Source organism: Balearica regulorum, chromosome 1 (assembly GCF_011004875.1).
Source record: "Balearica regulorum gibbericeps isolate bBalReg1 chromosome 1, bBalReg1.pri, whole genome shotgun sequence".
In the NCBI taxonomy this organism is placed as follows: domain Eukaryota; kingdom Metazoa; phylum Chordata; class Aves; order Gruiformes; family Gruidae; genus Balearica; species Balearica regulorum.
The window spans coordinates 121,463,601-121,489,143 of record NC_046184.1 but is presented as its reverse complement, the minus strand read 5'-3'; the positions used below and the strand labels follow the sequence as shown (position 1 = coordinate 121,489,143).

At 40.0% G+C, this 25,543-nt stretch overlaps 1 protein-coding gene across 5 annotated transcripts in view; it reads left to right on the top strand.

Annotated features, from left to right (window-relative positions):
* HSF2BP (heat shock transcription factor 2 binding protein) overlaps positions 1-25,543 on the top strand; it is a 45,676-nt gene that overhangs the window by 8,905 nt on the left and 11,228 nt on the right. For 3 of the 5 annotated variants that reach the window (XM_075773163.1, XM_075773154.1, XM_075773190.1), the window contains 5 exons: positions 2,631-2,780; positions 6,971-7,109; positions 9,265-9,382; positions 16,684-16,787; positions 24,466-25,130. In XM_075773163.1, the coding sequence (XP_075629278.1) occupies positions 2,631-2,780; positions 6,971-7,109; positions 9,265-9,382; positions 16,684-16,787; positions 24,466-24,674 (720 nt within the window). In that variant the 3' untranslated portion in view covers positions 24,675-25,130. Of the gene's footprint in view, positions 1-2,630; positions 2,781-6,970; positions 7,110-9,264; positions 9,383-16,683; positions 16,788-24,465; positions 25,131-25,543 lie in introns of those variants that run through there. The other 2 variants (XM_075773172.1, XM_075773179.1) reach the window with 2 other exon arrangements.

Here is a 25,543-nt window from a genome sequence, read left to right as displayed (position 1 = left end):
TAGTAGTTGTCTTGGTGTTCCTGACCAAAGCTCTTCTCTTCATATCTTTGCTGTTGTGCAGTATACACTGGTTGTCTAAATGGCTTCTGTTGTATGCCACAAAGGTGTATTTGTCTGAGTGGTTTGTGCTTATGTACGTTCTGACATCCTTTAGCTCTTCGGGATAAAAGATGATGGTGTATGTATATGTGTGATTTTTGTTCCTGTTAATCACTTTGCATGGGGTTTTTCATTTGATTGCTGTTCTGCTGTAGGCATCCTTGTGTATTTCTGAATTTTCTACATATATATCTTCTGAAGGAAAAGGAAACAATTGACTGAAACAAACATAGGTGCATTTTCTAGTTAAGCAGTGTACGTTTCTTAAGGGATCATAAATCAACATTTTGCATTCCAAAGTTCCTGTGCAATGCTGTATCACTGATTAGGGAATTGCTGTGCTTTCTGAACCTGAGCAAAACTTGAAGTGTACATGTTATTCTTGGCTAATGTCTTCTTTGTCTGTCTTTTCATAGTTATGTACTTAAGCACTGCTGAATTCTCGTGCCTTGACCCTTTCCTGAAGATGGTGGTGTTGCATAGCACAGTGATTGCTTGGTGATACGAACTCTCAGGAGTGTTGCTTCCAGCTAGGTTATTTGCTTTTGCAGGCTTTGTTTATTTTCCTGGCTCTTGAATGTACTATTTTGTTTTCCTTGCTTCGTATCTTTGTTCTGATGTTGCTTTTGATCTATTAAAAATTCTGGCATTTCTTGTGCTGGCTTTGCATCCTTGTTGGGGGATCTAGCTTTGGTATTAAAGTTTTATGTCTTATTATTCAGTATTAGCATCCAAATGCAAATAAAATGTATTAAAAGATACATTTTCTTAAGACAAGAACAGTGCAGAAAAGACAGGGACAATATAGGGGTTAGACAGGAAGATGCTTGTGGACATTTTGTTGATGCACATGGTGGCAGAACACTTGATAGGTCTGGCAGTCAGTTATGTAAAAGATAAAATTTGACTAACTTGCTTAAAAATAGTCAAAGTATTAAGAAATAAGAGACTTTTCCTGGAACATCTATGCCTAGGGAATCAGCAGCAAGTGTCAATCTTTTGCATATATTAAACTATAAGGTGAAAGAGACTCGAGAGAGTAAATATGCACAGCAATCTGCTTGATAAATTTAATTTGAACTTTACAAATCCTAGCCTGTGTGTTCCCTAATAAAGCAATGCAAATCAGGCTGTCACGTGTGATACAGGGGGCTGGGTAGGTAATTAATGACAGAGTACAAGCAGCTTTGTACTGGTTGGTATCACGTTACATAAATTTTCAGATGAGTTTACATTTATATTCTTCCCAAACCCTCATCATAAAACATTGAGGTGAACCCCTGAAATGATAAGATACTTATTTTAAAATCTTGACAGGAATACATGGTTGAAAGTTTTGTTCTGCTTACTTGCTTTGAAAATTGACGTAGAAAAGATTCCTTCTCACTTCTCCACACTTCATCCACATAGCTGAGCACACAGGGAGGCTGGGCTGAGGAGGGTGCTTTCTGTGGTGAATCTTAAAAGCCCGTGCCCACAAAATGGGCAGAACAAGATCCTTCTGTTCTTTTGACAGTGATCTGTGATTCTCTTTTTCTTTTAGTACTTGAGTTAGCATCACTTTTCTTGACTGGCCTTTCTCTTTCCCTGCAGCACTGTCTTATACTACCCCACTTGGAGTTAGCAGGGAGCCCCTACTCACCCTGAGAGGCCACAGACTGCAGTGTCCCTGCCTTGATCTCACTGTCCGCACTAGCTCTACACTGAGAAATGCAGCGGCTTTACTACCCCTGTGGCAGTTGGTAGGAAGCCAGTGAGACCTAGAATCATACCTAATCTCATGATAATCTTCTAGCCAACTTCCCACGTGACTGGAAAATAGTACTGCCAAATTGAATTTGTGTCCTCGTCGCGTTGGTCTGTTCTCTATGCTTTGTGGCAGGGATGACTGAGGAGCTCGCTTTGGTGATGGCTGCACAATGGTGCCTGGGCTTTCTTGATATGAAAGGCCCTCCAAACTTCAAACCTTAGGTGTGTTTTTCCAGAGACCCTGTCTTACTTTGCCACTGCTGATCAGGATTATGCCAATAGAAAAAAGTTGGAAGAGATAATAGTATTTATCCTAGATATGAAGCAACTCTACCATGTTAGCTAAGGCAGAAGTCTGTTTTGAAAGACAAAGCAACCCTCCCTTCCTATAAGATGTTTCCAGTATCTTTTGTAAGGTGTCTGGAAAGGCTGACCGCTGATGCTGAAATCCTTTCTCTCTCGAAGAGACGTGTAGCTGTTTGCTTAGGAGGAGCAGACCCTCCTATCAGACATCTCTAGGTGCCACTCGGTCTCGGCGGGTCACTTGGTCTGACCTTGTGGACAGGCTTCTGCTTACTGTCAGCCTCCACAATGTACTTACTACTTAGATATAGCTCAGGAGAGAAGGTCTGTATCTGCAACTGCTGTGAGTTTGCCACCCTACACCTCCCCTCACCCCATTTCATACATGGCCATGATGTTGTTTCTTGTTCTGTCCCTTAACTTAGAAACTTGTTTTGGCTGATACTAAGTGCAACCAAAATTTCCTTATGCTATTTCAGGAGAAACTAGACCTCCGCCAGCAGCTGAATGAGGCCAAGCAGCAGCTCCTGCAGCAAGCAGAGTATTGCACAGAAATGGGTGCAGCGGTGTGCACGTTGCTGTGGGGTGTATCTAGCAATGAGGAAGCTGTTAAAATCATTCTAGGAGGAGTAAGTATGGCAGGTGAATACTTATCGGTGATAATCCTGTTAGGCCTTTAAAATAAGGACCTTGCTCTGTAACACACTTTAATATAATGATATATTTCAGAAACTAATTGGACAGCAAAAATGTTTTCTGAATTGTACATTCTTTAGGAACCATCCATTCTCATTTAAGAAGTGTTGGAACTATGAAGTGTTACGAAGCAGGCTGGGAATAAATGCAGTAATTAACTCTTATGTTATCAACAAGGTTTATCTGTTTTTGACCACACACAATTAAACTGGAAGCAAGGCTACAGCTAGCACAATGTAAATATCTTTGCAAGCTAACAGAAGAAAAAAATAATTCTTGGGCGCACGCAGCAGTTCCCATGCCTGTAGAGAGCTTGGAGGAACTATTTCCATGGAAGGAAGACAGATCCACTAATTTTCAACTTCTTTAAATCTTTGTGCTGCCTTAATACTTACATGACTCTTGGAAATTTAGAGAGCCTAGCTGCTAATGAATCTTACTAAATCTTCAATGTTAAAGGTGGACAGGTAGCTTATATGAAAAAAAACAAAACAAAAAAACCCAACCAAACCCACTACAAATCAACAACAGTTAATTACAATAGTAATATTACAACTAACACATTTTCACTGCTAAGTGCAGCTGATGAAATTAAGAGGGATCAGAGGAACAGGGCTGATAAAAATATGATTTTCAATCTTGTCACAGTCAAAGTGAGAAGGAATTGTTGTATTTAATCTGCGTGAACTGATGCCACAGTGTCTTCTGGCTTGATTTTTCAGCACCACGATGAACAGCTTAGTGAATAGGATTAGTTCATTATAGTAAGTGGTAAACCAGTGTGTCTGTAAGAGGTTTTCCAGTTTGGGTGCACCAAAATACAGTTATAACTTCATATTGGATATTAGAAAGCTGTACAGTGATACTTTTTGGTGATAACTTCTGATGATTCAAGATCCAAGCAGTAGCAGTTACTAAGGAAAAAAAGTCAGTAAAAACACTGTATAAAGCAGAATAAAAAAAAAGGCAGGTCCGTACTACAGAGCCCCCACATAGCAACAAAACCAGTATAAAATTACATTCTGTATTTTCAGAACAGTTTATAACTGTAAGAGCTGACAATATTTAGTGACTAGCCATTGTTGTTTGACTTGTGAAACGGTATTGAAATGGTCTGTTTCCCACAAACAAAATGCTAGCAGTGATGAAAATGACCGTATTTCTACAAGGTGAGAGTAAAATTAGTAGAAGCCTTGTTGAAAGTAGTCTTAAGAATCAAAATTAAGTAAATTAGGTAAAACCAAAACTGTTACCTGATGATTTGTATAAGGGTAAAAAGCCCAACTGTGAAGATGCAATACTTTTGTTTCTAGGTTTGTTAGAAATGCAAAATACTTCTACTATAGTAATTCCCAGCAATCATTAGAGCCTATCAAACTGCTGAAGGTTGTAGCAACGTTTTTGGGCATCATTTTCTTGTGATGGTACACATAACATGGTAAGAAATGTGCTTGGGTTTGCAACAAGACTACTAGGAAAAACATAAATGGATCGTATGGCATTGCATCAACCACAGATTACAACTGGCAATGAGTCAGGTTATTCAAAGATGATGGAGATTTGTCATACAAAGTTTTTGGTTTGGGTTATTTTTGGACAAGTTTTACAGCTTGTAGCATCTTCCCCCCCCCCCCCCCCCCCCCCCTTGAGAAAGTGCTGTGAACTACAGAAATGTGTAAGAACATCAAGAATGCTTTGAAACTGTTGCTCATATTTAAGCCTGTGGGGAGGGTGGCATCAATTCAAAATCATTTCATGCTTTAGGGAACAATGCTCAAGCTTTTTCCTGTCTTTGTACAGATACAGAAGTAGGTCTTTCATACGGTTCTATAATGCAGATTGACTGAAATGACGTTTGGGACCCATATACCGTTTGTGTCCTTATGGGTTCGGAAAGTCAAAACTCAGGCAGCAGATTTGAAATGCAACACAAGTAGTTTTCAAGGCAGTGGGGGAGAGATGCCCACTGTTTCTGCCCATGCGTAACGTTTCTAGAGACAACTTGAAGAAGCATCCAGAGAAGCAGCATGAGGGAGAGTTTTCAAAGATGCCTACTTGCATGTGCCACAAAAAGAAGGAAATTAATTCCCCTGAGATTGTTTTAGATGTCTTTCAAAAAACATCAACCAGATATCCACATGACAGGGCTCTCACATGGAAGCACAAACTGAAGCTTTGATTTCAGAACAACATCAAGGCTTGCTTCAACTTGAGAAATGTTGGATCCTACAAGGTGCTCTGCTACTTCAGTTATCTGCTATGGTGACAAACGGTGTTATATTTTATGGCAGCAATTTTGCATGTTAACTGATGTTTTCCTGCAGGAGTTACTTGGGCAGCAAAGGGTTCGTTGCACCATCTGAGCTCGAGCACCTTAATGGTTGCTCTCAGAACTGTCCTTATCTCAGTGTCTGTGGGTGAGACATTCTTCAGTCCCATGAAAATACTGTCAAGCTAATAAGAGACTGCGCTGAGTACGTAATGTTTTCTATTTATAAACCTGGTTGGACTCTGCAGCTCCTCAGACCTCACCGCTAGTTAATTAATGGCTGTTTGGAAAGAAGGTTCAGCAGAGAGGACACCAGTGGCACCTCAAGAGACTGGCAAATAGAAGATTTTGCTTGTTTTCTGTACAACTTACTAACTACTTGGTTTGCTTAGTACTCTATTATGTTCCCATGTGAATACATATTCTCATAATAACTTATACTAGCCTGCTATAGTAGGCTCTTCCTTTATTCTCACACCCTCTGCTTCTTGAACTATAGTTGCTGCTTATGTTAAAATTGCTATTTTTGAGGAGTGCTGTCCATGGAAGTATAAAAAATACACCCAGCACATGCAGAAGTGCACTTTTTCCCCATTCTCTTTCCCTGTGATCATTTTATTCCTGTTATTCTGGGACCACAGTATCATTTGTGAAGGTACTCAATATTGGCTGACCCTGCTTTTTATGCCTCATTGCTGGAGTCACCCCACAGGAACTGTACATCTTTGATATGGTGCATGTGCAGCAGTGGAGGAATAAATAAATGTTACCAGTAGCTTTCCACATATTGTGTAAGCAGTAGTTTTGACAAAATATTAAAATTTTTCAGTCACTTTGCAAAATGAATAAAAGTTCAGGCATGTCTTGGGCTGTCCCAATGGGGCACTGCTGGGAATGACTAAAAGCTTCCTGAAACAACCGGCAAAATTATCAAGGACACTGGGAAACCTGGCATTATGGGCTCTCTGCTATGCTATTTTTGTTATGAAAACCAGCATCTTCTCTATGAAACAGTGTTCCAGCAATGCTTTACAGGTCAGAATTATTAATGAACAGAAACAGTTCTCTCCGTCCTTTCTTGTGGATCTGTCTGCACCTCTGACCAGGCTCTTTGACCTGCCCTGAGCTTTGTACCAGGTGGGTATTCCAAAATGGAGCAGTATTCCAGCTGAGAGAAGATTGTGTAACATAATTACAGGCTGTACTCCTGTTTGTATGCTCTGGTGTGGTGATCGTTATTGCTGACTTAAATTCAACCTGTGACCCAGGAGAGACCTCAGTTTCCTTTTCTAAAGAACTTCTACCTAGCCTGTTGTTCTCTATCCTGTTTCGAGCCATTAATGGATCCTGTTAGGAAAAAAAGCAGAATTCAATTGGATCCTGAGTAATTCATTGGGTTTCTTAAGAAATTCATCACTATGTCAGGCTGCTCTCCAGTCTTCAGCTGGATAGGGTTTTGACAAAAGGTGGTGTAATAGCCCAGGTAAATGTGGAACACCTGGTACAGCTATTGCAAAGCAAAGAGATAATATCCTCACTTTTGAAAATAAGCTTTAATTCTGCTGTTTGATATACATATTATTGTGAGGTTAGGAGGTAAATTTGCAGTGGTTTAGTTTTATAAATAAATGTAGCATTGAGTAGTTTCCCATTTTCTTCTGAGGTAATGGCTTCAAATATTAGAGGATCAACCATGTCACTTAATGCATGCCTGCTATTTTCTGTTGGTTTTTTGAAGTAACTGAATGTTTTTGTAATTTTGGAGATTGTCCTGTTTTACTGTAGCATCTAATAATCATAGCTGCTGTGGTGTGTATAATTTTTCTTTTTTTTTTTTCTCCCCCGCACTTGCAGAGTAAAGCAGCAAAGTTTTTCACAATCACTGCACAGACCATGGAGAGCTTTGTGAAGTCATTAAGTGAAGATATGAAACAGCAGGATTTGGATTCTGATGAAAATCAGTTTGTATTAGCTTTGGCAGGGATTGTAACAAGTAAGTTAATGTTGTATCTCAGAATAGCATTCCATGCGTATTGGGAATTTCTATATTGCCTTACATGTGCTGCAGTAAATACAGCTTTTTCAAAGTCAGGTGTTTAGTCACTGTTGATATCTTAGGTGCCTTTCTAGTCTTTTAAGGTTCTAGCAGATTTTGTCATAGACAATTCTGTGAGGCATTGTACTGCCTGTGACACAGTTAAGAATTAGATGGGTAAGAGCCATTGTGTTCTGAAATTCCCTAACACTTCTGTTCAATCTGGAGTTAAACAAGGACCATTCTACTAGTTGTTTATGCTCACCTTTAGTTTGTATACGTTGAGCAATTTACTTTCTGAATTGCCAGTAGTGCTGACATCTTGAAGATGTATGAATCGCAGGTGATGTGAGTAGATGAGGCCCATCTTAAGGTCTGTGCTCAGCATTTTGAAACTGCTTAAGAATTTTGTTGCTGCCAGATGGACCCCCATCTTCACTGTCCTCAGTCCATAGTGCTAAGAGAAGTAAAAGGTAATAAAACTGACTTCCATACTAAACATTTTTTTCTAGGCTCAGAAAACAAGTAGAAAGCCACAGATCTATCTTAGTATGGCTGCCCTTGGCTTGGAAGTCTGTGAGAAGTGGGGTTGATACATCATCTGTGTTTTTTGTGAAACTGTGCAGCTGTCAAAATGACACTAATGACGTGATACAAGATAGACGAAACAGTGGGTATCTATACAAATAAGTGAATCTTGCATTAACAGCTTTTTGAATGTGTGATTTTTAAGTGTTGGAGTGTTATTAAAGATTGTAATAAAAAGCAATATGTGACGCATTATGCCACCGTACCAAGGCAAAATCCAGTTCTCTCCAATTGCTTCACTGAAAAAAACCAAACCAAACAAAAAAAAGCATAGCAAAAGTAAAGTCTGAACAAAAAAAATGTTAAAAGGCTGGGAGGAAAAGGTGGTGGAGTTCTGCCTGAGGAGGAATCAGGATGGTGGAATAAAATCTTGCTTCACTGAAGCCGATACATATTTTGCCAGTGAATTTTATATTACCAAGATTTGTTTCTTTGTCTCTGTAATTTGGGAAGGGAGGTTGCTGAAACTCAAAGGTGATAAAGGATACAGTCAGATGAACAATGTAGTAAGTACCAATTTAATCCTCCTAGTTACACTGTGAGGTGGTATTACACTAGAAAGTGGTATCAAAGGAACACTGAGGAGGTGGTCATGAAGTGCCAAGTATTCAGAGGTTAGAAAACACCATTACAGAAGTTCTCAGTGCAGTCTTAGCACAGCCCAGTGTGCACAAACATTGCGATAACAGTCTTTAATTATATGCTGTGTCCATAGTGCCTCTGCTTACTCTGAGGTTAAAAAAGGCATCATGGTGTACGTGCATAGGAGAGAGAACCTGAGGCTGCATGAAAGTGGAAGACTTGTATCATGCCGCAGATTCCCAGACTTACCCAGAATAGGTAACCAGGGAACCAGGTTCTGTCACTAGTTATTACATGTACTGCACTTCACGCTTTTGGAGGAGGCTTGGCCAGTTGCACAGTATGAAGAAGCTCGGGTTGCTGGAAGATACCTCTTGCACATAAAGATGTCCTGAAGTATGGGGCAAGCGTAAGGGAAAATACTAAAGGAAAATCTACTTGGGAGCAGTAGTCTTTGGAAATATTTTTGCCTTTTGGTTTGTGTGTGAATAATGCAGCATTTGCAGAGAGGTAAGAAAAGAGCTTTTGAGTAGATGTCCACAAGAGATTTGGGTTTATGTGCCAGGTATATTGGATGAAGCGGTTGTAAAACAATCTGTAATCTCATTTCTTTGAAATGGGATGTGCAATGGTCAGCTTTGCTTCAGTACCCCGTTATTTGCAGATGTATCCAACCTTTTGTTTCATAATTCACTGTGTCACTATTAGGACACTGGCCATTTTGAATAACTATTTTCATTACCAAAGTAGAATTATGAGGGGAGTTTGACCAGTATGATTTACTGCTTGAGTATTTGCTATGTAGATGAATATAGTTTGAAGTTTATATGGATGCCATAGTTCATTCTTCACAGCTGATGTATCTTTTTAGTGGTCCAGATAATTAGCATAAACTTTTTTTTGAAACATGATTTTTATGGTGATGTTTTGTGTTCTGTCACAGATGTGGCTGCGCTGGCATGTGGCCGTGAGTTCTTGGTTAGTTCAAGTCGTGAATTACTGGACACAATGATGCACCTCCTGGGAGACATGAAGCCGGGACTCTGTACCAAATTTAAAGTGTATGATGACTTTTTTTTTTTTCCTTTCAAATCACAGAATCATAGAATTGTTTAGGTTGGAAAAGACCTTTAAGATCACCTTTAAGTCCAACTTTTAACCTAGCACTGCCAAGTCTACCACTAAACCATGTTCCTAAGCACCACATCTACATATCTTTTAAGTGCCTCCAGGGATGGTGACTCAACCACTTCCCTGGACAGCCTGTTCCAATGCTTGACAACCCTTTCAGTGAAGAAGTTTTTCCTAATATCTGATACAAACCTCCCGTGGCACAACTTGAGGCCATTTTCTCTTGTCCCATCACTTGTTACTTGGGAGAAGAGACCAACACCCACCTGGCTACAACCTCCTTTCAGGTAGTTGTAGAGAGCGATAAGGTCTCCCCTCAGCCTCCTTTTCTCCAGGTGCTAAACACCCCCAGTTCCCTCAGCTGCTCCTCATAAGACTTGTGCTCTAGACCCTTCACCAGCTTCATTGCAGTATGGTGGAATGCATTATCTTGTGGATATGGATATGGTGGAATGCATTATCTTGTAGTGAAGGTCACAATGATGACAGTAGTATTCCCGCTCTCCCATTACTTCCTTTCCTGGAGAAGAAAGGTAGTTTTTGGAAACTTTTCACGGTAGTGTTCCTTGCAGATGTACTAGGCTTGGCTACAAGGCTAGCTTCATCCAGGCTTTGTGTCTCTTTGGAAGTCTCCTAAGCACCATAATATTGTAGAGATGAGCGGTGATGCACTTTTCTACTTAGGAGGGGCTTGTGAGTTGAGGGTCAGATAAAGAAGGCGAGAGGTGAAGTTTTAAAACAGGATGTGGGAAATATGGACTCATATTTATTCCCTTCCAATATGAAGGCAGTAAAATGTTACATTTGCTTAGTGAAGAAAGTGAGTTATGTATCTGCTAAGAGCAAAAATTAAATTAGTTTATGCTACTTAGTAGCCAGAAGCACTATGCACTTGTGTTTGTAAAAGGTAATGCCTATAAAGGGACCTTGTGATACAGCGTTGTAAAGAAAAGGCCATGTTACTCAGTTCAGGTGCTGGAAAAGTTCTACTTTCCAGCTGGTGGAGAGATTAAATAAACTATTGTCTTTGCCTTTTTCTCAGAGCTGTTACAAACTGAGGATATATGGCCTTGACTGAACAAATTACCGTGCCTTAACGAGTACTTGCTCATCCGCTAAGCTGTGAGCACTTGCCCCATACACCTGGTTAATGTGTTCATGAAGATGGCTTAAGCCAGTGTGGTGGTTTTTTTTAATGAATGGGACAAACACACACTAAGAATTCATTCCCAAGCCAGCTGTCCTAGCTCAGCTGACAAATGGTAACCCTGTCAGCCACAGTAACTTGACTGCGTCTGTGCGTGCATTCAGGCAGGTTGTACGTGATAAGCATGAAATCAGGTTCAACTTTAACTTTGGATAGGTTTTATCTTGCCTAACCTCAGCTATCAGAAAGCTGGATGTCAAGTATCTGCTAACTGTCTGGGCTCCTTCTCACAGTCAGTGCAAGGAGATGGTGCTGTCAGATGGTCGCTCGCTCAGCCCGTGTTAGGGGGAACGAGTTGCCCCCTGAAAGTGCTTTGCCTTTCCCTGTTGGGTGGCGATCAGGAAGCTGAATAACCTGTGCTGGTAGGTAGTGGTTAGATACTTTGATGTCAGTGATTTACTGTGTTTCCCAAGTGTTGGGCTTGAAGGTCAGCACTCAAAACAGGGTAATTAACTCTTGCAACAGTGGTGGAGTTTTTTTTGTAAAGCCCCAACTAAAAGATTTGTATGAGAATCTGAACTTAAGAAAGAAAAAGTAATTTGTGCCTTCCTTTATGTAACAAAAAACAAAACCAACCCAAACATGAAAAGAGGACCTATGCTGTTTCAAAATCTGTACAGAAAAAAAAAATTAACACAAAAGGGCTTTATTTTGAGAGAAGGAGGGAAAGTGTTCCTAAACACACAGTCTGAATTCCAAGCAAATGTGTCTATAGGTTCAGATAAATTATTTTTGATTGTTTCAGATTGTATTAATGTAATTTGACAATGTAATTGAATTTGAAGGCCTTCCTTTGGAATTGATGTTTTGGGTGGTTTTTAATTATATTTTAAAATCTGCCTGCTTTGCAGAAGAAGGTGATATAAACTTGGCTGCCATACAGCAATACTCATAAAATATACATAAAGCAATCCTGTGAATTGGCTAGGGATTCAACAGGGGCCAGCCTCTTAGGCTAACAAATTGAGTGAAGCTTAAATAAGAGATTGCACAAGGTATTTGATAAGTGAGAAATGTTAAGCATATGTTACAGTAGCTTGAACTCAGTACAGTGATAATGTTTTCTGATGTTCCACAGAACCAACAATTTTTTTTCCTGTTCTGAACTTGCCATTTGATTAAAAAAAAAAAAAAAAAAAGCTGTGTTATGACATTAGAGCAAATGCCAGAAAGGAGATTTCTTCATGACCTTGCTGTGGAATGAGAGATCCTAATTTGCTCAAATGCTTTAGTGCAAAATGGTTCCCCTGTGTCTGTCTTTCATGTCCGTGGTCAGGTTCCTTTTTGTCTATGAGCTCCTTACATGTCTTGTCACTGTTCAGTTCTTAAAACCCATTGTTAACACTAGATCTCTTTTTACACTCTCCCAGCCCAGCATAAAAGAGTTTTGGGGGTTGGTCGGTTTGTTTTTAAATTGTTCTCTGCACATAAGCTGCTTCTTAAACTTGAATAATCAATGTTTTCATAAGCAGATGTGTCAGAATAACTCCCTTTTCTCCCTACCATAAGGGGCATAAAGCAGTACAAAAATGAAAGACAATTGCGAGATAAGGATATGATAGTTAACATAAATTGTAGTGAAATTGCAAAGTTCTTTATAGGTGGACTCTGGAGTCATCATAAATAACGTTTACACACACACTTATATACATGTACATACACAGACACATTTTTAAAACTGTATCTCATGGATGAAAATGTCTGTACATTATTTTGGAAATGCAATGTTTTTTTCTCAGAACATCACCATGGTATTACATGGAAGGACATCATCAACTTTAATCAGTTAAGGAAAATATATGTTTGTCCTTTGCTCAGTTTTGAGGTTTTACAATTCTTTTCTAGCTTTTATTTTCAAAAGTATTTTTCTTTACTGTGTGACAAATCAGGGGAAACTGTGAGTCTAGTTCTATACACAGCAGTATCAAACAAAGTAAGCTGATAGGGAGAGGAGTTCTCTTTCCTTTTCTAGTAATCCTGTGTTTTACTTGTACCAGCATATAAATACGAAATTTACAGGGAAAAGCTGTCATTTATTCCAGCACTGCTGCAATATCCATTGTAGTCCATGAGTATGTAATAAATATATCCAAGGCATCTACATGAGTGCTGGGACTGAAATCTCATGGGTGTCTTTGCCTTTCTGACCTAGCAGCGGTGTGAAAGACTTTAGGTTTTCTTCTCATTGGTATAGGGTTTATTCAACATTTGTAATTGTTAGGCAGTCAATAAACATTAACACAATTTTTCATAGCTATAATTAAATTGTTAGGAATATTCAGCTTTGCTTATGTAGCAGTTGAAAGTAGCCAGTAAAAATGCGTACTTTAGTACGTATTGGTACATTGTATGTGTTAATGCTATGTATTAAGCAGACAAGAAGAGGCTTTAGCTGTACTTTTAGTTCTAGATTTTAAAGAAAGCATTGACAGATACAGTAGTACAAGATGTTAATTAAATTTGGATTGCCTGAATAGGAAGACTATGAAATGCATAATTAAAAAACCTGTCCACATTAAAAAAACAAACCAAAAAACCAAACAAAAACCCAGAAAGTATTGTTTATCCAGTAATTACATGTATCAGGTTAGCTTCAATAAGCACTTTTGTAATAATTATAGAAAAAAATACTTATTAAAATGTGCAAGTACTAGAGGTGAAGGTGGTATAAAGGGCCTGGAAATGCTTCTATGTGGTGCTCAGGTAAGTGTGTTGAATTAGTAATACTATGCTACTACATTGGCTTGTGGGGTGGGTTATGTCTTCTTCTGACACTCCAAAACCAGTGCACTTCCCTGGATCACTACCACCAGTCCCTTTTGTCTGCACAAAGCAAACAAGTGAAATAAAAATACAAACATAGCAGTATCTTTTTACGTCACTTTATTTCTAACTGCAAATGTCAAACAGATTAAGGATGAAAGATGTTGTCAAGAACTCTTTAACACTTCCCATTATAAGATACTGTTTTATTGATCATTTTCATTCTGGCTGCTCATAGGTATTTATGGCTGTACTCCTTTGTCAGGGCTTGGGTTCTGGAAGCTGAGTAAGAGCTGCAGAGGCTGTATGTGTTTCTTCTTCCTACTGCTTAAGAGCCTAGGTGATCAAACTCAGAGTGTTGCAGCTCATAATGTAAGTTGTGCCTCTTACTACTCAGTTTAGCCTGCAGTGGGTTACTTATTTTCCTGCTTTCTGAAGGTATGCACAGAGAGTGTTGGAAAGTCTGCTGGTGGCATGGTAGCTTAAGTCATGAGAAGTTGAGAATAGGATATGAGATGTGAAGTCCATTTGGAATAACATTATTACCTTTTTGTTTGGAAATGGTGGCGGTGCAGTGACATGCAGGTTTATTGCAGTCATGAGAGTGAGCCGCAGCCAAGCTGGCCCTAGAATGGAGAAGAACATTCCAGCCCGTTCCTCTTTCTCTGTAATGGTTTTGTATGCAATCTGCCACCCAGCTGTGAGTGGGTATGATGACAAGTTCCATAAATGTTACAGGAGCCCTGCTCATTCATCTTCCCTTTTCATTGTCCAGAAGATTGCCTTGCGTATTATCATCTTCAAAAAGAAATAAAAAGTAATAGCATCCATCATAGCACATCAGAAAGTGCACTAATGCTGTATCCCCCCAGCTACTCCACAGCTGTAAAGATGATCTGTGTAAAAGGCAGGGCAGGAGAACATCGCTAGAAGGGTGAAAGAATTTGTAAGACAACTTCTGACTTCAGAGTATGGCTCTTTTTTTCAGGAACATCAAGGGTCTGTTGGTTGGAAGTTCATAGTACAGCAGTGATCTGATTCTGAAAGAAACTGAACATTAGTTTGTCATGTTAATGTTAGTGGGGATTTTTTTTTTTCTGGATGCTTTCTGATTTTGAGTATCAGGTCCCTTTCCTACTGGAAGTTAGAGGGAAACCGAAATAATTTGCATTAAGCCCACTGAGATCTGCTTAGCTGAAAAAGAAGGTTTTATCCTCCAAAACCATAAAAATCTTGTATCATCATCATAGAAGATGATATAACAACATCAACATCGAACATTTGAAAGGAGTTAGTTCAGCAGAAACTGAAGATTTATTCCAGAGGAAATGCTCTGCATTGAGTATTACTGATTGTTCTGGATGGCTTTGGAAAGGGAGACTCAATTTGAGCCCCAGGTCACCATACTTGTCTGGCAGTTGAAAGCAGCTAGAAGTGAATTTTAACCCAGGAGATTTATCTGCATAAAGAAGCAAAGCTGCCATTTATGTATGCAGTTTCCTATACCTTACAAAGTTACCTCAGCCCTGCCGTGGCTAAGGCTGAGGGGGTGCTAGTAGCCAAACCCCCTTCCCCTGATGGGTTTCAGATTTTGCAAGTTACCGATCGTACTGAAGCTTTTCATGTTTGCAGTAACTTCAGCGTGAGCCACTGTGGGAGAAGCCGGTGCGATCAGCAGGCTAGAGCAGTCCTTTTAAAATGCAGAGCCTTCTCCAGCCTACCTGGGTTTCTCTCTGTAGAAAAGTTGAGACTTTGGTTTAATTTATAACCTGTGATGTACGCAGCCCCAGAATGACTAATGAACTTCCTGTTTTGGGGGGCTGAAAAATTAGGAAATCCTGGGTTTGGAAGCTTTTGAAATTGTGACTGAAATGAACATATAGTTGCTATCCGTATTTGTATTTTGTTGTTTACACACTGACGTGCAAGGGATGGTCTTGGTTTTGGTTTGTCAGAGATGTCATCTTAGGTTTTGTGGTAGGTTTTTTTTTTTTTTCAATGCTCAATTAAAGAAATGTTTTCTAGCTGCCGGGCCACAGATCTCCTCTGTTGCCTGGAAGACAGGATATTGTTTCTGTCCTCCTTCAACATTAATGACCATTATAAAAGACCAAAAGAAATCACCATCTGGGAAAGAAAAAAAAAAAAAAAAGCTTTGAGTGGGCCCAAATGTTATTCGGGAACAGTTTTGATGAGGTGCGAGTGAGAGTACCATTTGGCCTGTGTGATCCTGATGATGTCTGTACTAAGACAAGAGCACAGTTTACAGCCAAATTGAATTCCAGTGTTACTGACTTAAAAAAAAAAAAAAATTCCACTTGTACATTGAACGTAATCAATCTGGACTCCTGAAGGCAGAGTAAATAGGAGAGTCCATGATGACATTTTAAGAGACAAGCAGTCATTTTTTTCCACAGCAGGGTCTCACTCGACGGTCCTGCCTGACTGCAAGGGGCTGGAGAGCAGGCAGAGCGAGCCGGCTCTCTGCCTTCCACGCAGAGCAGAAGGGACGAGTCTAGTTTAGGAGGGAGTGTGCTGAGCTGAACTGGGTCTACTAATGCCTTCCTTTTCCCTCCTTCAGGCCTGTCCCCTTCTTCCAAATGCTTCTGTAGGCCTAGTAACTTCCCCTTCCAGCGGAGAGAGACTGCGTTGGTGTTTGCTGTATGCTGGCTGTATATTGTGTGTCTTCCCATTTGCAGGAGGCACAGGAGGATGCTTGAGAGAATGGCGTTAGTAATGCGTCTGTGCTTCAGCTGACTGGAGGGCCAGCACCCAGAAAGGCCGGTGTTGCACAACCAATAGTGCAGAGACTTTGACGTCGTTTCTAGTACTCAGTACACAGTCTTGCTTTCTGTGTTTCCTAGTGGCCCTTTTGTTTGTCAGGGCAGCCAGCTTACTTGAGATGACGGTCAGACTACTGGGGGTCGTCGCTACAAAAGCTCTGTTGTGTAGGTCGTATGGTCACATAAAGCCAGGTACTGGTTTTGCACGTTTCACGTAAGGAATCTCATGGAATTTGATGAGACTTTCTTATTCTCGTATGGGATATTATTCCATGTGTTTGAAATACGTGATTTAACAGTAGAAACAAGGTTTTGCACAATGTTGCCTATATATAATATAAGACTTGTCTCTTTTATCAAAATATAAATCATTAAAATAAGCTTCTGCATCAGTATATGCTTGGCATAAATAGCAAAAGATGCTAAAACATGCAAAGAAGTCAAAGGACATAACTTTTTTTTTTTCTTTCAATTCTAGGCTAATGCTAATGTCACTTTACAATGTGAGTATCAACTTGAAAGGCTTGAAGTACATCAGTGAAAGTCCGGGTTTTATTCCTTTGCTATGGTGGCTATTGAATGGTAAGTTGCTCTAAGAACCTTGTATATTGTGACTTTGGGGATTGTAGATTGGCAATAAGTGTTGCAAATAACAAAACTGAAATTTATATCTGTAACCTGATTATGTATTGTCTTTGTAAGTTTAAAAGTAAACAAAAATGGCAAATAGCTAGAGGGAGAAGATGTGCATTTCCCACAACATTTTTGGCACTGTACGTAATACTCCATTAATATAAAATTTATGGATGGTAAAATTAAAAATAAGGAATGGAGAAATTTGATGAAGCGGATTAAAAAAGGCCACCTGTATTTTCACATATCAACTTTAAAATAAACCCTGAGGGGAAACTATGTATCAGTTCACTGCCATTTAGCAGAAGAAAATGTAACTGTGTTCTGACAGATTTTGGGGAAAGAAGCCAATCTCTGTAACTACGCTCACCCCTGGCAAAAGTAACCCTTTCTACAGCTGAAGACAGGCCTTGGGCTCTAATAGGATTTGGGCTTGCAGGGCTTGAGTACTATTCCCAGCTTTGCCTTTGCGAGTGCAGGACTTCAAGGACGTCAAGGACTTCTGTTGCCTTTGTCAGGTACATGAGTGACATCAAGGCTCTGCTCTTTTTGGAGGCTTCAAATCCCTGCGTAGGAGCCAGCAGAGATTGACGTTGTCAGCGTGCGTTGGACTTGGCTGGCAGCTGTGTGCACAGCTCATAAGGGATAGTGAGGACAGCAGTAAGGACAGACCCATGACACCGTCCTGCCTATGAACTGCTCCTAAAGTTGCTCTGTCTTGGCTTTCTCACGTTTTTGTGGCTTGTCCGTGAGAAGATTTTGGTGTGCAGTTCATAGGACTGGGGATGTTAGTCATCCTGGCACACTGTGCTGCTATGCAAAACCCTGCTAAAATACAACTAGTAAATGCTAATGGCAGCTGAAGCGAGAGACGTTGCATCTGCTTTGTCAAGGAATTAATTTGATATTGAAGTTTTCGAACAGCTTTGATTTGGGCTGGTAAACTGGAAGCTACTTGTATTGCTCACAGTTCCATCAAATATTTTACAGAAAATGCAGGTACTTGTGCTTTTCACCAAATAATTTCCTGCTTTCCAATGCCATAGGCTGTCTCTTCTGAGATCTCAGAAGATTAAGTAATCTTTGTGAGACTGTTGGAAAACACCAGTTTTTTAAGGTTTTTTTTAATATAGTTTGAGAAAAATTGTATTCTCAGAAAACACTGAATACATGGTTCTCTGTGCTGCTGTGCTTATAGATTTAACATATGTTAGTCCACATTTCCCGTTCACTTTGTTTGGCTAATATATACATAAGCTGTTGTTCTAGCAAAAAAAAAAAAAAAACAAAAACCTAAACCCCAACCCAAAACACCCTCAAAACCCCTCTTCCCAAATGTGCCCTTCTAAATGTTGTGATAACACAAAGAAGCTAATTGTTTGATGCAGTCTATTGTTTGAAGAAGGCTCTTAGGTCATATAAGAGGATGAAATGGGGCACAGTTACAATTATAGCTGCTAGTGGAAATAAGAAATGGAAAGGCAACTCTGCATTTTGGAAGTGTTCATTGTGTATGCCTGGGTTGTAGAAGGAAGGACGAGCTTGGCTAATTCCTTCACTTTTTGATAATAAAGTTCTCCAGTTAGAGCAAAGGAGGAGGATTTTCAGATAAACCACATCTGCTGGTTCAGATCTCTGGCTTTGGAGGAAGTCTGCTTACTGTCAGGGGAGAGGGCTGACTAGTTTGTATATCAGATGAGAGGTCAGATCCAAGACCCAATCTTGTTCCCATCATTTTGTATGAGATCTCTGTAGTTTTCTGCACATTTAGTCTATTTCTAAATGTTTCAACTTGCAAAACTCAGTAGCTTCCTCCCACTCTTGCTGCTCTCCTGTTTCTGTGGCCAGCATCTTCAGCTTCTGCTAGTCGTGATTCAGCTTATAAACACCTGGAGCTGCTACAGCGTAAGGTCTTAACAGTTTTTCCCATGCAAGAGAGCAGAGCACTGCACTCTGCTGGCAGGGTATCCTGCATATGCTGCCTTCCTGCAGGAAGCTTCTTCAAAGAGTGTTTTGATTAAGGCTTATGAGATGATTCAGCTTTCCACAGTTCCGTAAGCTTTTAACAGCATTCCCACTAAGAGAGGCCCCAGAAATCATCCTTCAACTTTTTTTTTTTTTTTTTTTTGTTTTCAGAGAATCATCCTGTTTGCTTTTCCATCGTCAGTCTACAAGTGTCTGTGACCTCAGCCTATACATTCAAGGCAATTTTTCTTCCACTGGCTTGTATGCAGCTGATAAAATCTCTCATATCCCATCCCTGAATTCTCAGTCTCTGCCCAGTCTTCTTGCCCCTGAAGAAGAATGTCCTTCCCAATAAGTGAAGAGAAGAAATAATTAACTCAATTTTCTTTATTTCTCTTTGTTGTATCTGAAGCAAAGAGGGATTTGATTCAGGTTGTCTAGCAGACTTTTTGAAGAGACAGAAATATGCCTTGACGTTGAATACACGGATTGGAAGAGAAAGGAGGAGAAATCTAATAAGGATTTCTAGTGGAGTAAGAACGTTAACAGCAAACTGAGTTCGTCTGTCCTTCTGTCTTTGGAAAATCTGGATGAGCCGATATGACTTCACACTCGCTAACAAGAATTCTTAATAGCTCTTTCTGCTGGAGGCTATACTGATAATAGGAGAAAAACAAATGTTTGACACACTTTTTGAAGGTGATGCAGATCTCTGTAGTTTTAGCACTTCATGAGATGGGCAATTTTTTTCTTCTTTTATTTCTGCCTTTTTAAACACCATCTAAAAGATGGACACCCTTTAATAAGCAACACTGATCACTGAAGGATATACTCTTGGTAGCTTACATAGCTGTTGTATTCTTGCGTAGGTATCAGCTATGCCTGCCTATACCTTCCCAGCCTCCTGCCAGCATAAAACATATGAATGATGACTCAGACTCTGTCCATGGAGCAGCTTGTGGGATCAGTAGAGTTCTCTTCTTGTGGAGCACCATTTGTTTGCAGAGCAGCTGTTCCCATCTTGGAGAAAATAGGCAGCTTTAGTTTCCTCCATCAGCTGCTGTCCCACTGTTGATGTCTTGGTAAGGGTTTCATATAACTTTCAGATTTGCAGAAACCCTGTCCTCAGCAATAGAAAAAGAAGCTATATAATTTTGGGTAGAAATTCACCTAAGATTTGTCAATTTTTTTTCTGGGGCTTTACATCTATAGATGCAACAAGACTTTCATTCTGTAATTCCCAAAGGCGTAGACTGGGACTTTTCTCTGCCAAGGATCTTTTGAAGAATAAGAAGACACAGGCAGTTCAGGTATTAATAATAAAGACTAGATTTATGTTTTTCATTTTTGATCATATAGAACACCTACCAACAAATAGGTACTGGCAAAAAAGGGTCTAGGCTCTTCTCTGGGTTTTTTTGTTTGTTTGTTTTTTATTTACTATCCTGTATCTTTATTTTGGTTTTTCCCACTTTTCTTTAAGTGCAGTTTAAAGAATTGCTCTTTTTGGATACGTGAGAAAGTCTTTCTGAATTCCACACTATGTCAGTGACATTTCTCATCTATAGCTGGGAAATTGCTCCAGGTACTTCATTAAACAAAAGACAACAAGAGAAGTCTGACTAATTTTAGATCATGCCCTTCAGTTTCCTCCACCACAGTTCCACACGGAAATCTAACCTTGTTTATCCAAATTCTTTGCAAATGACGGTCTCTATTATAAATGCCTGTGTGAAGCACATTCTCATTTTGCTAATGCTGCCTGCAACCTTCAATATTTACTTTTCATGACTAACCCTGAAGGTTTCTAATGCCTTGCTTTTCTGTCTGAATTGGTTATGGCTGTGAGAGTTTTTGAAAATTCAGGTTATTTGCATGGCAGCACGTTATTTTAAAAACATCTGGACAAACAGAACCCCCCTATTTATACACTGGTGTCTGTATTAAAACAAATTTTGTTTCGTAAATTAAAACCTCAGTTACCAGTCTTTCAAGTGCTCAACAGTTTCATACTCTTCAGGCTATGAAACTAATCTTAAAAAGAGGATTGCCCTTCTTGCCCTTTAAGACCACATCCATTTTCTTAAATGCGAAGATGTCAGCTCTGACGCAGAAGGTCCCTGAAGCACGCTTAGCTGAGAGGCTGGAAGAGTGGCCGGGGGAAGTCTTACTGAACGTTTGCCCTTTTCCATACTCTCCTCTGAGCAGCTGCTGTGAAGGATACTTGCCCAGATGGAGCTGCGGCTGGACACAGTGTGGCTGTCCTTGCCATCTGAGCAGGAGCTTCTTGACTAGGTCCTCACCCTGCCTAACAGCAGACTCCTGTTCTCCTGAGGACCACAGTGTTTCTCCTTTTGTGAATATATGTAAGAAACCTTAACTCTGGTAAATGCATCTGCCACTGAAGCGTTGCTTTGTTCTTACATTGTTACTCTCGTTCAGTAGCTGCTGTGGGAATCCTCAGAAGCCCAAGCTAGGATTGATGGGAGCTGGACAAGATATCTAATAGCTCACCCACAAATCTGCCAGCTGCAGAGTGATGTCTGTGCAAGCTCCTTTTCACTTGCAGCCCCTAAGGTCAGGCAAATTGGGACCAAATTGCTGTTTCAGTCTTGACCCTGGGAGTCTCTCTGAAGGATTTCCCTGATAAAAGTGTGACAAGCATGTGTCTGTGGGAGAGTGGGGAGTTGTGGTTAGCTGAACTCCATGTGAGAGCAGCCACCTGGCCAGGGAGGAGACTGAAGCAAACCCAGCCATTATACAGGACCTGGGGCAAATATGTTGCAGAGAGGAAGTGCATTTGTGTCCATAAGAATTGTGGCAGCAAAACTTAAGTCTTTTTTCTGCCATGGTGGTCTCCCTGCTCCTTCCCTCACAGTGCCTTTATTGCGATGCTTCTTGTCTCACCAGACGTATCGGTGTTACGAAAATGTCCAGAAAACTGCTGCTGTAGATACTGGCTCAGCTCTGCCAGCATTGGCAATGCAAAGAGATCTTACATGGGGCAAGCTGTGGCCCTAGCTCTCTCTGTTAGACCTGCTGTGAACGTAGGTAGTCTGACAGGTTCATAAAAAGGAAAGGGGGCGTGCCGGGTCGCCCCTTCATGCTCGAATCACACAGTAATTGAATGACATTTACGACCGTGGTGGGAAGCTTTGGAAATACTGTTCTTGTACATAGACATAGCTGTAAACAGCTTGCTGGTAATAAATCTTGCATTCAGGTGGCCAGGGAATGGTAGGGGCATGTGTAAATTGAGTTCACACAACTCGGAGCCAATTGTAGATAAGCTGTTTAGCATTGATGTAATGCAATTACTTAAACCCTGCTGTAGGGAACAGTTCATCTGAGACCATGGTGCTAATGACAGATGTGACTAAAATCTGTCCACGTTATCAGTTGCTTTTGTCAGTGACTGAAAGCCAGTGACATCAAACGGTAGTGCTGGCAGCTAGCAGAACGTCAGCAAACTCCAGCAGTTTCAACACCTTGTTAAAATTGCATCAGCATTTTATAATGGTGGTAGGCTTACGCTATGCTTGTGATCTCCAACTGAGGCAAGCAGCTTGATTCCTTCCCCTATTCCCCAGAAATAATGATTGTAGTTTTGAAATTTCAGTTGGAGAGATGTGTGTGCTAGTTGTTCAGAGGATATGATGCAGTGATTTGATTACAGCTAAAGGATTTTTTTGATCTTGTACAAACAAAATGTTACTCAGCTAGTGTAGAAATGACTAAGTCTGGAAGCTATTGAAATAAATATAATGCTGAATAATGAAGATTCCTTACATTTCCTCTTAGTTTTCTTTAGACAAGGTTTGTAGAAAAAATTCCTAATCATATTGGAGAGATGAGACTTCTAGGTCTTTTTTTTAAGTCTTCTTAGAAAACATGATTATCCATAATAAGTAGTATTCTCAAACCCGCATGTAATCCTAAGGGAGTATATTTTAAGGCATATATATTTATTTAATTCAAAGCATCTCAAAATACATGCAAAACAATGGCAATCAGAGGTTAAATGTGTATTAAGTCATCTTCTGGTGCAGGATCATTTCCTTCCTTTGCTGTATGCCTGATTGCCTAATCTGTTCTTCATTTGAGTAACTGAAGCCATTGAGCTCCCCTGGCTGCTGCTGGAGATTCGTCCTAGAACCTCTTTGCTCTTACTGGAAAATGTTCTTGCTCGTCAAGCTGGAAATTATTTCCTGATCTCCTACAGATCGTAATTTTGTTAGCTCCCCTGCTAACACTTCTTCCCTCATCAATTCTTTACTTTTTACAGCCTTTAAACACTTGCAGATAATAGTAACATAGATGCCTGTAACAGTATTTATAACAAAGCACTTTTCATCCAGGGATTTAAAACTTCTCACATATATGAAGCTTCCCAGCAGTACTGCAGGCCATTAAAAGTATTAATGGCTTTATTTCATGGAGGAGTAATGTCACACAGAGGAAGATTGTAATGAACTACATAGATTTCACTCCCCCAAGCTTCTGTCATCTTACCTATTTGGGCTATGGTTTGTTGCTGCTATTTCCGGTGAATAAACATAGAATAACACTAAGTATAGAGAAAGGGGGCAGGTGGTATGTGCAGAGTTTGAACATTATATCTGGCAACCCCCCCCCAGGAATTAAAAAAAAAACCCAACTCTGGCAGGCATGAAGACAAAAATGGAAGGAATGGGAGGATAAATTCAACACTTTTAGTCATATTTTGATTAGGTCAGTATAAATCTGAAAACCAAAACTTGAAAAAAACAAATTTTTTCAAAAGGATTCACTGAAGTGTTGCTGCCCAAGAAGTTGGACATAAAGTCTTGCTGTCTGTGAGGCTGAGTTGCAGCATTTCTCCATGAGTTATGACTGCTCATCACTCAGAAAATTGCACCTGCAGGTACTGCTGGAGATGATGATGGAAAGAGACTCCTTAGAGGCTTCAGCCCAGGCAGCAGCAATAGGAGTGGCTGTGCTATCAGTGTGGCCGCTTCTGTGGGGTGTGCAGCACGAATCATTGGGGTTTTTAAATGCTGATTTGAATGTCTGAAGTTGTCCAGTATGCCCAATAGCTAAGATTCTCATTGCAGAGAAAATCGGAAAATGGATGTTATTGTTTGGTTTTGGACAATTCCCGTGTCCTCAGATTACACCCTACTCAAAGATTAATATTTTATTGAGCTTTGAAGAAATCTGAAGGCTTGTATAAAAAGAAATTAAAGAAAAGCCTGGTGATTTACTGCAGATTTGATTAGTTGGCCTGTTTGTTTTTTAAGTCTGAATAGTCATGGGATGTGGCTTGTTCTGCTCTTAAATCAGATTGCATCCAGCAGTACATCTTGGCTACCGACTAGATAAATTCAAGTTGATAAATTCCCTGATTTATAGCATTTTCAACATTTGAAAAACAAGAGAAAGGTTCCTGGTTATCTCTCCCTCCCAAACACTGCTGAGCACAAGCTACTGAGGAGGACAAAGATGGTGTTTTCAGGTTTCTCCTAGAGCCAGCCAGCACCAAATGGCAGCTGTGAATTATGAAACTTCAGTTATTCCCTGTCTGCCTGGTGGGACGTGAGGAATGGCACTGTAGAGCTTTAATGCTACTTTTTTGGACTTGCTTCTAATAAGCACTGGATTTTTTTCTTCCCCCCGCTTTTAGACCCGGATACAGAAGTTTGTCTTCATGCTCTGCGGCTCCTCCAGTCTGTGATTCTGGAGCCAGAAGTATTAGCCAAGTCAGCCTCTGAAATGCGGGATACTTTGCCATTTCAGCGTATCATTGCGCTGTCAAAGAGCCGCAATGCAGATCTGCAAGCACTTGCAAAAGAACTACTTGAAGATCTTAAAATACTTGAGTATGAAGCATAGAAGAGCTCTATGACACCAACTGCTTACGTCTTTCCTATATTTTTATGCTGCAAGAGTTGTTGGAGATTGGCAGAGGTTTTTTCAGTCAAGCCCAAGTTCCTCTGACAAAGTCCTTTTCAGAAATTAGGTAACCCAACTAAAATAATACTTGGGAAAATGTGTTAGGGTTTAGCTGCCCAAATACAATCTTAGGTGATCTGGTAGAGATGGGACAGACTTAATTTCTTTCAGTAGGATTTTGTTGATAATGGGTTTCCGAAATGGTCCAGGTTATCTATTTACCGTATATAAGGAGTAAAGTAGCCATCTCATTCATTGATAATTTATAGTTTATTGCAGTAGTAAATAATCCTTTTGGTCCATCCTTAAGAATTATACTGTGAGGAAAGCTTCGTTGCTTTTCATAACTCTTCTGTGTCAGAATTCATCCCAAGTTCCAGTTTTATTGTTGTTATTTCTCACCTCTCTTTTTCTGTTCTAATAAAAGAAAACTTAAATTCTGTAGCGTGTAATGGATTCTGTTTTCAAAATTCGCTTTCAGATTCACTTGAACTGCAAGTTGACCTTGTCTTTGGCTACCAGGCATGCTAAAAACTGAACCATTGTTTTTTCAAAAGCCCTGAAAAAAGGAAATTAATTACTGTTGTCTGTGGACCTAGTTGTGAGCTGAAGATGCCAAAATGAAGTGCTTTTCTGTCGTGAGCAGCATTGCATTCCCTCACAACTGTGGTGTTTGTTTGAGCTTCTGTGTACAGCTTGCTTACCTCAGTGGTAAATACAAACATTTGTGTGCTTTGTATTGGTAGGGTTTACCCATTTTTTAGGAAGAAAATAGCATCAATTTATGTGATAACAGAAACACAGCCAGC